At 34.6% G+C, this 14,051-nt stretch overlaps 1 protein-coding gene across 1 annotated transcript in view; it reads left to right on the top strand.

The window, feature by feature from the left end:
• The window catches only part of LOC103680203 (lysine-specific demethylase 6A-like), a 143,311-nt gene that overhangs the window by 90,543 nt on the left and 38,717 nt on the right, over positions 1-14,051 (top strand). The window contains 3 exon segments of the mRNA XM_040636038.1: positions 1,190-1,285; positions 2,054-2,437; positions 9,540-10,318. Coding sequence (XP_040491972.1) covers positions 1,190-1,285; positions 2,054-2,437; positions 9,540-10,318 — 1,259 coding nt within the window.

The raw sequence follows: 14,051 nt of genomic DNA, 5'->3' as shown, positions 1-14,051 counted from the left end.
ATAAGCTTTAACCTTTTTTAGGCATTAATTCTTAAAATTGAATGGCAGTAAATGAAATTAATTAGTAGAGAGGTATTATGAGCCCACATCTTTAGAGTAACAGTTCATAAATCATTTTATCCTTTTTACATTTTATCCTTAATACATTTGTGTTTGAAATGCAAGAGTTATTAGAAAATATAGGGTGTGTAGATTAAGGGATTGTTCTTGTTCCTTAGTCTAAGTACTTAATTTCCTTTTCCTACAAATAACTGGTAATAATTGCTTCTTTTGCATTTTTTCTAGAGATACGTTGTACATGCACAAAAAAATATGGCTGTCCCGTAGATTCCTTTTTCTTTCTTTCTTTTTTTTGAGGCTTTATTTATTTATTTATTTGACAGAGAGAGAGTGAGCACAAGCAGGGTTAGAAGGGGGGGGGGCCCACGGGGAAGCAGGCTCCCTGCTGAGCAGGGAAACTGATATGGGGCCTGACCCCAGGATCATAACCGGATCCACCCAGGCACCCCTTTTTTGTTTTCTTTTAAACAAATAAAGTGTATATATTTTCCGAACCTTGCTATTTGTTTCTTACACAGATTATCTTCAAAATCTTTTCATGTGTATGTATTGCTTCATTGTTTTTTTAATGGGTTTAAAATGTTTTGAGGCTTCATGGAGGCCACCCATTCTTTAACCAGATTCCTGTTGTTGGGCTTTTTGGGTCATTTCCATTATTTCTATTACCAACAATGCTGCTTTTAAAAGCACTTTTTTAGGAGCGCCTGGGTAGCGCAGTCGTTAAGCATGTGCCTTTGGCTCAGGGCGTAATCCTGGCGTTCCGGGATCGAGTCCCACATCGGGCTCCTCCGCTGGGAGCCTGCTTCTTCCTCTCGCACTCCCCCTGCTTGTGTTCCCTCTCTCGCTGGCTGTCTCTCTGTCACGTAAATAAATAAAATCTTAAAAAAAAAAAAACAAAAAACACTTTTTTATACCACATTTTTGTTATTTAAAAAGCTTCTGATGAACTTTGTTTTTAATCTTCCTTTCTTAGATTTCTGGACAGATTGCATTTTGGAATTGATTACGTAAGGTCAGAAATCCTACATTTGACTACACAGAGGTTCTGAGTTTTCTTTTTTCCAGTGACAGGTTGCCTGACAGGCTCCTATTTCTTAAGTTTATCTTTGTATTCTTTTTATTTTTCTAGCACTTGGAACAGCTGCGTGCAAATAGAGATAATTTAAATGCAGCACAGAAACTGATGCTGGAACAGTTGGAAAGTCAGTTTGTCGTAATGCAACAAGTATGTATGTTATTTTTATTGTAATAATTTATTAAATTTTTTTCCTGAGTACAATATAATTTTAGAGTATATTTTTATCATCATATCTACTTTCTACACATATTGAATAGAATTTTTATATATGGGAGCGCCTGGGTATTTCAGTCAGTTAAGCATCCAACTTGATCTCGGCTCAGGTCTTGATCTTAGGGTGGTGAGTTTGAGCGTTGCATTGGGTCTCAGGCTGGGCTTGGAGCATACTTAACAAAACAAAACACGGAATTATATATCTGAGCTTTAAATACTACTAATGGACACGTTTTGTTTTTTTAATAGCCATAAATTATTTTAAAACAAAACACTTCATATTTCCTTTTTTCTTTCTTTTTTTTGGGGGGAGTAATACTTCAGATGTGTTCTATGGACTTATTATTTTAGAATTAAAATATCCCATCTTGAGGTGATGTTTTTAAAGGGGAGTTTCTTATCAAGGATTTGGCATAAATGTAATGAATGGAAGTTTGAAATCCCCTACTTCATGATATAAAATAAGGTCTGTAATTTACTGACTAATCGATTATTTTAAGATGCTTTCTTTTGCCCTTATAGCACTAATTAAAGAATTTTCTTTAAGTATATCATGAAAAAGATTTTTGCTTTACCCATGTTTCATTTTTGAAATGTATGTTTTTTAACGTAGAGATATTAAATATTATAATATATAAAGGGATGTATCGATTACACATTTTCAAAGTCACACAAGCAGGTTTTTCTTTTTTGTTTTTGAAGATGGGACAGACAGGACAAACTACTGGAATTCCTAATGGGCCAATAGCTAACTCATCACTGCCTACAAACTTTATCTCTAGCCAGCAACCACATTCTACTCTGCCTAGAGAACCTAGTGTCTCTCAACCAGAAGTACGCTCTGCTTGTTTTGAAAAGCCTTTGGCCAGTGGACCATTTGCTGGAGGCTGTGCTCCTTTTGGCACATCAAAATCATTAGAGAGTACAGACACTATTTTAGTAGGCAATAATTATGTAACAGGAAATGGAAGTAATGGAAATGTGCCTTACCTGCAGCCAAACATACTCACTCTACCTCATAACTGCACAAACCTGACCAGCAGCACAGAAGAGCCATGGAGAAAACAGCTGTCTAACTCCACTCAGGTAAAAGATTAGCTGCTTTGTTTGCTCTTAAATAATTTTTCTTTGGGTTGTGTATATTTTGAGAAGAAAAAGAAATAAAATTTAATGAATGATTTTATCTATGAAAGTTAATTTTAAATACTTCATAATTGTTTAAGAATTTTAAGTGTTAAATTTTACAAAAGTTTTAATTGAAAGACTACATTGTAGAGCACTTTTAAGTTTATAGAAAATGGAGCAGAGTGTACTAAAAGCTTCCAAAATTACCCCATCCTAAGGTTCACCTATCCTTCATATCTTGTAGTAGTGTGACATGATAATTGCAGATGATAAGGGATTATTAATACACTGTTATTAACTAAACCCTTTAATTTACATTGATTTCTTTCCTTTAGATTATATATTGTAATGGTTCTTACATATTGATAATGGCATATATTCACCTTTATAGTATCACACAAAGTAGATTCATACTTACAGCGTAAACATATCCTGCGTTCTGTCTCTTTATTTTTGACTCCTCTGAACCTGTCCCAGTAACATTTTTATTATCTCTATATTGTTGCCTTTTCCAGAAGGTCATATAGCTGAAATAAGTACAGGATATTGGCCTTTTTTGAATGGCTTCTTTCACTTGCCATTATGCATTTTAGGTTCTTACATGTCTTTCTTTGACATGATAGTCATTTTGTTTTTCATTACTGATCATATTACATAGTTTGAATTTACCAGAGTTTATTATCCGTTCACTTACGAAGGAAAAATAAAGGTTATGTGTACGTTTTTTCAGTTATGAGTAAAGCTACTATAAACATTTATATGCAGTTTGTATGGACACTAAGTTTTCAATGCGTGGGGGTGAAAACCTAGAAACATGATTGCCACTCATTACAGAATGTTTAGTTTTGTATAAAACTAACAAATTATCTTGTAAACCATTGGGACCATTTTCCATTTCCACGTGTAATGACTGAGTCTGTTTTTTGTTCTAGCTATTCCCAGCATTTGATGATCCATTTCAACATGAAAGTTTTTAGTTTGGACAGATAAAAACAAAGTACCATACATTGGGTAGTTTATAAACAACAGAAAATTCTTTCTCACAGTTAAGGAGGCTGGAAAATTCAGGATCACGGTAATAGAAGATTTGGTATCTGTTGAGGGCCTTCTTCTGGTTCATAGACAGCTTTCTTCTCCCTGTTCTCAAGTGGCAGAAGGAATGAAGACACTTTCTGGAGCCTTTTTTGTTGTTGTTGTTTTTGGTGGTGTTGGGGTTTTGTTTGTTTGTTTGTTTTTAAGATTTTACTTATTTGAGAGAGAGCACACGAGCCAGAGGCAGAAGCAGACTCCCTGCTCAGCAAGGATCCCAATGCGGTGCTCCATCCAGGACTTTGGGGTCTTTTTTATAAGGGGACTTCTAATCTCTTACTTGAAGGTACTACCTAATGATTTCCTAAAGATCCCATATCCAGACATCATCATATTGTGGATTAACTTTAAACATACAAAATTTAGAGGGACATTTGGGTTTATGGCCTTCATAGTTTTGGACTTTAGTAATTCTAATAGGGATACGGTGGTATTTCATTTTTTAATTTTACAGTTCTCTAATGTGTTTTGAAGCATTTTCTCATACCGTATATATTAACTTTGTGAGGCATGTGTTCAGATCTTTTGCCCATTTTTTAGTTGGATTAATTTCTTATTGTTGGGTGTTACATTTTTTTTCCTTCTGTAGTTAATAGTCCTTAATCACATGTGAATATTGTAAATATTTCCTCCCAATTCCTGCTTTTCTTCTCACTCTATGACAGTGCCTCTTACAGAGCAGAAGTTTTTAATTTTATTGGAGGTCTAGCATGTCAATTCTTTCATGATTGTCTTACAAAGTCTTGACATGGCTGAGGTATCTAGATTTTCCCCTATGTTAATCATGGAGTTTACACTTTTGCATTTTACGTTTAGGTCTGTGATCTACTTTCAGTTAACTTTTTGTGGAGGGTGTAAGATTAGTGTAAAAGTTCATTTTAAAAAATTTAAATGTCTAGTTGTTCCAGCATCATTTATTGAAAAGAATGTATCTGCTCCATTGTAAAAATGCTTTTGCTCCTTTATCACAGAGCAGCTTGGTACATTTATGTGAGCCTATTTTTAGGCTCTGTTTTATTCCCTTGATGAGTTTGCCCATACCATAGTTCTTTGATTAATATAGCTTTATATTAAGTCTTAAAATCAAATAGTGTAGTTCTACATCTTTGTTTTTTCCCTGCAAGATTGTGTTGGCTATTTTGGACGTTTTGTTTTTCCATATACACTTAAGAATCATTTTGTCAGCATTCAGAAAAATAATGGTGGGAGTGAGAGAGGAAGAAGCAGGCTCCCAGCAGAGGAGCCTGATGCGGGCTGGAGCCTGATGCAGGGCTCGATCCCAGGACACCAGGATCATGACCTGAACCAAAGGCAGATGCTTAACGACTGAGCCACCCAGGCGCCCCTTTTTATTAATTTGAGAAAGAGAGCAGAGCGTGCACACACGAGTTGGGGAGAGAGGCAGAAGCAGGCTCCCCACTGGCTGGGAGCCTGACACGGGGCTTGATCCCAAGACCCTGGGGTCATGACCTGAGCCGAAGGCAGATGCTTAACCCACTTAGCCACCCAGGCGCCCCTTCTTTTTTTTTTTTTTTAAGATTTTATTTATTTATTTGACAGAGCGAGAGACCGAACAAAACCAAGGGGCGTGTGAGAGGGAGAAGCAGGCTCCCCACGGAGCAGGGAGCCCGAAGTGGCGCAGACAGTTAGTGGCTGAGCTACCCAGGAGCCCCGCCCCTTCTTTTCTTTCTTTTTATTTGATTCCCTTTTATATCCTTGCTTTAGTGCATTAGCTAGACTTTAGCACAATGCTAGAAGTTTTAAGTAGGAACATCCATGCTTTGTTCCTGATCTTGGGGAAGGCTTTGGGTTACTCACCCTTCATATAATGCAGATATAGTCTTTCTCTAGGTATTCTTACCAGGTGGAGGAAGTTCCTCAGTCTTCCAGGTTTACAGGGAATAATTTTACCATGCATATCAATTGTTATGATCATATTATTTTGGTTTTTCAGTCTTTTAATATGATGGATAACAATGATTGGTTTTGTAATGTTGAATCAGCCTGCATACCTGGGATAAATCCTGCTTGGCCATGGTATATAATTCTTTTTATACATAGTTATATTTGAGTTGCTGATATTTTGTTGAGGATTTTTGCACCTGTGTTTATAAGACATACTTTTTGTGTGTGTTGTCTTTTTGTAACATCTTTGGTGATGTCTTAAAATGTTCAGTGTTGTTGTTAGGGTAATCATTATCTTGGCCTAATTAAGCATAGTTAAAATGTTCACTCAGCTTCTGTTTTCTGGGGCAAATTGTAGAGCATTAGCATAATTTCTTCCTTAAATATTGGGAGAAACTCACCAGTATTACTGGTGTGCATTTTTAAGCATTAAGTATAGTTCACATACAATGTTATATTACTTTCAGGTATACAGATATAGTGCTTCTACAATTTATGTATTACACAGTGCTCACCATAGTAAGTCCAATTCCCTTCTGTCCCCATGCGTAGTTACACAATATTCTTTACTATATATCTTATCCTGTCCTTTTCATCCTGTAATGTACTTTATAATTAGAAGTTTGTACTACTTAATCCTTTTCACTTATATTGCCTCTCATGGTACAGCCCTTCCCTCTGGCAACCACTGCTTTATTGTCTGTATTTGAGTCTATTTCTGTTTGTTTATTTATTCATTTGTTTTGCTTTTTATATTCCACATGTAGGTGAAATCATAAAATATTGTCTTTCTCTGATTTACCTCATTGAACATAATACCCTTTAAGTCCATCAATGCCATCACAAATGACAGGATTTCATCCTTTTTATGATTAATAGTATTCCATTGTGTATTTTTATGTTACATGGTTTTTATCCATCCATCTATTGATAGACTCTTTGATTCTTTCCATAATTTGGCTATTGTATAAATAATGCTGCAGTAAAAATAGGGAGCATCTATTTTTTCCAATTAGTGTTTTTGTATTCTGTGGGTAAACATTTAGTAGTGGAATTGTTGAATAATGTGACATTTCTATTTTTAATTTTTTGAAGAACCTCCATACTCTTTCCACAGCGTTTGTTCCAATTTACATTCCTGTCAATAGTCCATGAGAGTTCCTTTTTCTCTATGCCTTTCTCTATGCCTTTACCATGGTTAGTTATTTTGTGTCTCTTGATTTTAGCCATTTTGACAGGTATGAGATGATACCTCACTGTGGTTTTGTTATTCCCTGATGATGAGTGATGTTGAGCATCCTTCCATGTGTCTGTTGGCCATCTGATGTTTTCTTTAAAAAAATGTCTATTCAGGTCCTCTTTCCATTTTTTAAGTCAGACTTTTGGGATTTTGGTATTGAGTTATTTATAAATTTTAGTTGCTAACCACTCATCAGGTATATCATTTGCAGATTATCTTCTCCCATCCTGTAGATTGTCTGTTTTGTTGACTCTTTCCTTTGCTGTGCAAAACCTTTTTATCTTGATGAAGTCCTCATAGTTCCTTTTCACTATTGTTTCCCTTGCCTCAAGAGACGTATCCAGAAAAATATTTCTGTGACTGACACTTATGAATTAATATGTTTTTTGTTCTACAAATTCTGTGGTTTCAGGTGTTGCCTTTAGGTCTTTAATCTCTTACTGGGTTTATTTTTGTGTATGGTATAAAAAAGTGTCCCAGTTTCACTTCTTTGCAGGTACCTATTCAGTTTTGCCAACACCATTTGCTGAAGAGACTGAGACTGGTCTTTTCCCTATTGAATATTCTTGCCATTTATTTTCTTATGAGTACTTTGAACCTTTCCTCCCATTTTTATCTGGATTAAAGTTTTTATGACAAGTATTTTGTTTCTCTTACCATTCTTGCATTTTATTGTGGTGAGTCATTTTCTTTGGGCTTTTGGGTTTTCTCTTTGTATGTTTTTGCAGATATTTTATTCTGATGTATCAGTTGCTGGGGTTTTGTGTGTGTGTGTGTGTGTTTATTTTCGTTAGGGTTTTGTAAATTTCCTGAGTTTGAAACAAGATTTTTTGTATTAATACAGAAGTGTTTTGCCTTTTTTGTTTCTTTCAGTATGGTTTTGGGGGCCTATTCCTCAAAGTTCAGCCCTTTTTTCTATTGAATATTGTTCACCTAAAGTCTGTATTATAACTATTGTGTTTAATGTTTGTTTTTTTCTCAATTTATGTTTTTTATAGTGAGTTGCTTGTTGAGGAACTTCTGAATTTGTTTGTCCACAGCCATGATCTTGTTTTTATCTCTAGTTTTAACTTTTAGTCTGATCTCCTGAAAATTTTCCCTTTGTGCTTATACGTTGGGGTGAACTAATTTATTATGACCAACATTGTAACTGTAGTCCATCAAGCTTATATTGGCTATCTGTTCAGTATGGGTTGAGGAATACACTGAAAATTGCAGTCAGTTCTCAAGTCCTTCTTTACTTTCACTGTACCATGGTTTCCCTTTAAAAGAATTAATAAGCTCAAGGTACTTTGATCTATAGAGAAGTAATAAAATTACTACTTTTTGAAATTTGAGTGTCAGTTTTGCTGATGCTGGATTCATTTCATTTTTTAATTGCCTACCCACTTCTGAATATTTTGAGCGTTGATTAGATTACAATATTTGCTACTGTTATTTTATGAAAACTGATTTTATACAATAAGAATTTTAAGGATTTTATCCTAACTACTCCATTGATCTTTTATTTTATTTATTTCAAGCTAGAGTGTCCTTTTATTCTCTTAATTTATGTCATTTTTAATGTGCCCAGTATTAAAGTAGATAAAATGTAAGTGATATTCTTGATTTAAAATATATTGTTAGTTTAGGGTGTTTTAGATGATAAAACTTAAGAGCAGCAGCATGCTGGCAGATTTTAATACATAAAACTGACTTTACTGTGCATATAACTTAATTCCATTTCATATGAAAGCAGAAGGTCTTTGCCTTGTTGCTAAATTAATTACGAANNNCTTAGAATTTGCAATTCTAAGATACTCTCTAGGGTTTTAAGGTTTAACTCCATACAGAGTTTTATATTAAAAATATATTAGTGTATAATTGTATTTCTAACTCAAAAGAAGTTAGTAGTTTTCATGGTCTATTAGAGTAGCTTGGGAAGTATTAAATTATTGTTTTCTTATTCTGTATTAATCAGTGTTGCTTCATTACTCAGTAAAACAAAATGAGAATCTTTTTAGAGCAGTTCAACCAGGTAAAATTAATTTAATTCATTGTATATTTCAATTCCATATATAACTTCCCTTTTGTTCAAAACTTAATGATTTTGGTAAACTATCCCATAATAATGCCCTCACATTCTCCATGTAGTCTGCTAATCTTGAGAATTTAAGTAAAAGTGCATCAATTCTTGAGTAATTAGTGAGAACAGCACATAAAATGTTTGTGGGTTATGAGGGCTGAGGGTGAGAATATGGTAATCCATGTAAGTTATTTATTGAAATATATTCAGAGATTTAATAGTTTTTGCTTTTTGGATGAAGAATACTTGCTAGATTTTTGTATAGGGTCACTGATAATTTTAAAGGTTTACTAAGTACACGTTCTGAATTAAATTTATAATACTGTTTAGATAAGTGACTTGTGCCATTTAGTTTGTGTTAACGGCTTCACTTGATAATGACTGTATTTTTCCCATATCTAAATTTACAGATACATTTCTCTAAACATGAAAATGTATGTACCAGAAATGAGCATTAAAAAAACTTAAAGCTTTTTGGGAAGAAATATTTTGGCACACTAAAAAAAACAAATTATGCAGTCTAGTTATCTAATTTTTACCAAAGATTCTAACCTTGTTAATCAGTGGGTTATGGAAACTCTAAAATAAATTCTAGGTTTTGGATTAAGTTACATTGCACATTTAATTGCTTATTTTTGTGGTTCATTAAATATTTTTAATCCTCAGTTACTGTTCTGTATATGTATCCTCAGTTTGCAAAATAATAGACTCAAACAAATCTTGGTAATTTCTTTCTTTCTTTCTTTCTTTCTTTTTCCTCCAAGGGTCTTCACAAAGGTCAGAGTTCACATTTGGCAGGACCTAATGATGAACAACCTCCCATTTCCACTGGGCCTGCCCAGTATCTCCAGGCAGCTAGCACTGCTATTCAGAAACAGACTGGAATTCGAACTCTGCCTAGCAATTCAGTAACACAGGGAGCTGCTCTCAATCACCTCTCCTCTCATATTCCTACCTCAGGTGGACAACAAGGCATTACCTTTACCAAAGAGAGCAAACCTTCAGGAAATCAATCCTTGGTGCCTGAAATAAGCAGGCATGTTGGAGACAAACCTAATGGCTGTGCCGGTGTCAAAGGACTTTCTAATCATGTTCAGCAGTTGATGGCAGAACCTGTTTGTAGTCCTAACCATGGAGATTCCACATCACCAAATGTACAGATTTCAGACAATCCTCAGGTCTCTGCCTTGTTGGTTGGAAAAGCCAGTGACAGTGGGGGTAGTGGAGCCTGTGACAAAGTCAATAATTTTTACCCCACTATTTGTACAAAGACTAATGATTCTGTTGCCTCTTCACCCTCTTCAGTCATTTCTACCACAACACCTTCTCCAAAATCCACTGAACAGACAGCTACACACAGGGTTTCCAGCCTTAACAGTCCTCACAGTAGGTTACATACACTTAATGGAGAGGGTCTGGAGAACTCACAGAGCTCTATAAAAACAGACCTGCCTATAATTAGCCAAAAACCTGGTCCTCATATTATACCATCAATGTCTGTGTCCATATACTCAAGTTCCTCGGAAGTTCTGAAAGCATGCAGGTTAGTATGGGAAATCTGTCACGAAATAGGAATGGTTGACTACTGTTCAAATCAGTAAACTGAAATAATATTTTGATTTTATATAGAAATTATGTTTCAGGAAAAAATGTAAACTGTGATATAGTAACTTATCTAAAATAACAATTTCAAAAGGGTCTTTTTTACGTTTCGTATTATGGTTATACTTCAGCAATGTATCAGATGTGAAAAACCTTTTTCTACAGCCTGCTTTACGTGAGAGGCATGCTTTTAACTAGGATTGTGTTCTGCTGGTGATCTGAGTTATTTGCTTCCCTATGATTGACCTTACTCTTGGAAATAAAGTCTGAGAATGAATTAAATCATATTTGATAGAAAACAGTAAAGTCTGGAAAACTATACTGTGTGTTTTCTTTTTTGGTAACACTTTGTCTAACTGTAGGAGAGGTTATAAAGTGGATAGGAGGAAGAAGACGAAAGGCTGAAAGAACTAAGAAGTATTACAGATGGTCAGCTATTCTGCTAAGGGTAACCATATTCTGCTACTCTCAGAAATTTTTTTCTTAACTTTTTGCCTTCCCACAAAGATGAAGAATCAAAGAACAAGGAAGACTGTTTTGTTATTGTGACACCAGATTTCCCCCCTTACATATCTTAATTTATCTTTTTAAAAAACGCTTTGCTGTGGTATGATTCACATATATCACATTTAAAATGTACAGTTCAGGGGCGCCTGGGTGGCACAGTGGTTAAGCATCTGCCTTCGGCTTAGGGCGTGATCCCAGCGTTATGGGATCGAGCCCCACATCAGGCTCCTCCGCTATGAGCCTGCTTCTTCCTCTCCCACTCCCCTTGCTTGTGTTCCCTCTCTCGCTGGCTATCTCTATCTCTGTCGAATAAATGAATAAAATCTTTAAAAAAAAATTAAAAAAAAATGTACAGTTCATTGGTATTTTAGTATATTCCCAGATATGTGCAGCTATCACCACAGTCAATTTTACAGGAACTTTAGCACCTCAAAAAGAAACCTGATAACAAGTTTTTAATGTAGTGTTTTTATTCTTTTTATACTAAACACAATAAAATCTAATCCTAAATTAAATAATAAATTATCTTCTTCCTTTCTTGAATTTACTCATAAATTATCTTTATAAGACAATAAAATTCAGATAAAGTAAGTGCTTAGGGCACATATATGAAATGCTCTGTAATATGTATATTACATAACATTTGAAATTTGAACACTTAATACATCGGAATTTAAAAAGATTGTTCTAACTTGATGAAATTAAGTAAAATAGAAAATACATGCTGTTTTTAAGTAATTTTGAACTACCTAGACTATTTTGTTTACTACAAGTTTTGAATTTCAACGTTGAAAATAATTCTTGCTTAATCACTGTAAATCTTCTCTTGAAACTGGTAGTTGTTATGTATTCTCTATTTGCTTTACCTAAAACTTGTTTGGACGTGCGTTACTTAGATTCTTTTATTAGGATTGTGAGTCAGCCATTAAATGGGTGTCACTGACAAAGTTAAACAGTATAGCACATTTAAAATTTTTATGTACTTTGTACTTGGCAGCCACCTGGTGTGGAGTAATGGAAATAACTAATATTTTATGTAAAGTTACAGTTAAATGAAATTGGTATCTCATTTTTTTTGGTAGATAAGAGATTTTAACCGCATTTCATTTTCAAGATATCCGTAAATATTCAGTGTTGGGTAAAATAGTTTCTTGGAGATTGGTTTTTGGCATAGCAACTACTTAAAAGCCTTTTGCATTACATCGGATATGAATTTTATTTTTTAAAATTGCAAGTATTGGGGTGACTGGCTGGCTCATTTGGAAAAATATATGTGACTCTTGATCTCAAGCTTGTGAGTTCCAGCACAACATTTGCTGTAGAGATTACTTAAAAATAAAATATTTAGAAATAAAGTTGCAAGTATTTGAAAGACACTGTATAGAAACCTGTGACTGCATGGTTTTTTCAGTTTTCCAGTGTAACTGTTAATTTAGTATTGAAGACACATTCAACACCACCATTCATTTGGAAATCAGAAAGGGAAAAATAAATAGAAAATAAAGGACAGAGGAAAGAGAATAACAGAACAGGATCTGAAAGTTAAGGTTAAAATTATTCTGAGGCTTTGAGAAAGAGCCAGGTTGACAGGTGATAACTGTCTTGCAGTTCTGTTGATTGATATTGATGTATCCTGCTCAGGATGAATTCATATTCCTATAAAGGAAGTATCAGTGTGAGAGTTCCCTCGTTGCTCTCACACTGATACTTCCTTTATAAGAATATGAATTCATTGAGTAACTTCTGGAGGAAAAAAAAAGTAAATTGTATAAGCGTTTATCTGTAGAACACCTTTCATTTTTTGTTCTAAATGATGTGTTTGAAAGTAAATTTAAATAAGGTGTTTTAAAAATAATTTTCATATAATAATGGATTTCCCTAATAGAGTTAAATAAGATTTAAGAAGTCTTTAAAAATGAAACTCTTAGGGGCGCCTGGGTGGCACAGCGGTTAAGCGCCTGCCTTCAGCTCAGCGTGTGATCCTGGCGTTATGGGATCGAGCCCCACATCAGGCTCTTCCGGTATGAGCCTGCTTCTTCCTCTCCCACTCCCCCTGCTTGTGTTCCCTCTCTCACTGGCTGTCTCTATCTCTGTCGAATAAATAAATAAAATCTTAAAAAAAAAAAAAAATGAAACTCTTAATCATTCCTATATATACCCCCCCTTCTTCCCCTTACAGTTTGGATTGTTATAGTAAAGTTTCTCATGAACAATTACAGATACATGCTTATTTAGAAACTCATTTATTTTTATTGTCCACAACCCTATACTTCTGCCCTGGGGTTGACTTTCTTGTATTTTTAGCAGAGAAAAACTTGTGGCTTCTTTCTTAACAAAAACATAAATTAGTTTTGAGCTCTTAGAGCTTTTGACTTGAATAGGTAGAAATATATTAAGCAATTACTATGTAATTTCATTGTATTACTTGTTCTTAGTTTTCTTACATGTCTGTGTTCTCAGAAGTTTTCAAGGTTGTGGTTATTTTTATTTTTTTTAATTTAATTTATTTTCTTAGGGAGAGGTGAGGGACAGATGCAGAGGGAGAGAATCTCAAGCAGGCTTCTGCCCCGAGCCAGACACCAGGCTCAATTTCATAACCTCCAGGGTCATAACCTGAGCGAAGTCCAAAGTCAGGCGCTTCATCAACTGAGCCACCCAGGCGCCTTAAGTCATAGTTATTTTTAAAGTGCTATTGTTTGGTTCATCTTGGTCGCAGTTACAGTATCTTGCTGCTTTTAAGAGTTTAGTTTATAACTTCAGTATTCAAGTGATTGAATTAGTTTTGGCTCTCTTGTGCATGCCTTATCTTTTTCTTTCTTTATTCAAATGTATTTCTACTTTACATTGCTTGAGTTTCTATATATCCATAATCTGTTCTGTTACAGAATTGTAGAGGCAGACTTGTACTAGCTATCATTTCTTATACCTAGTCTCATTTTTCATATTGAGAATAGCTAAACTTGGTGCTACATTAAATTGGCTTAGAAGATGAAGAGCATGTTAATACTTGACCCATATTTTTTGGTATATTATTGGTTATATTCTATCACATTTCTTTCTGTGAAACAAGATTTTTGTAATCAGACTGAATAGTATTTTGTATAAAGTGATGCATAATTCAGCATTCCAACCATTTCTTTATTATGTAGAGATTGTATTGAGTCTTA

The sequence above is a fragment of the Ursus maritimus genome (assembly GCF_017311325.1).
Source record: "Ursus maritimus isolate PB19 chromosome Y unlocalized genomic scaffold, ASM1731132v1 scaffold_Y2, whole genome shotgun sequence".
Lineage (NCBI taxonomy): Eukaryota > Metazoa > Chordata > Mammalia > Carnivora > Ursidae > Ursus > Ursus maritimus.
Note: the sequence above shows the minus strand (reverse complement) of the source record. Positions and strands in the feature narration are given on the sequence as shown.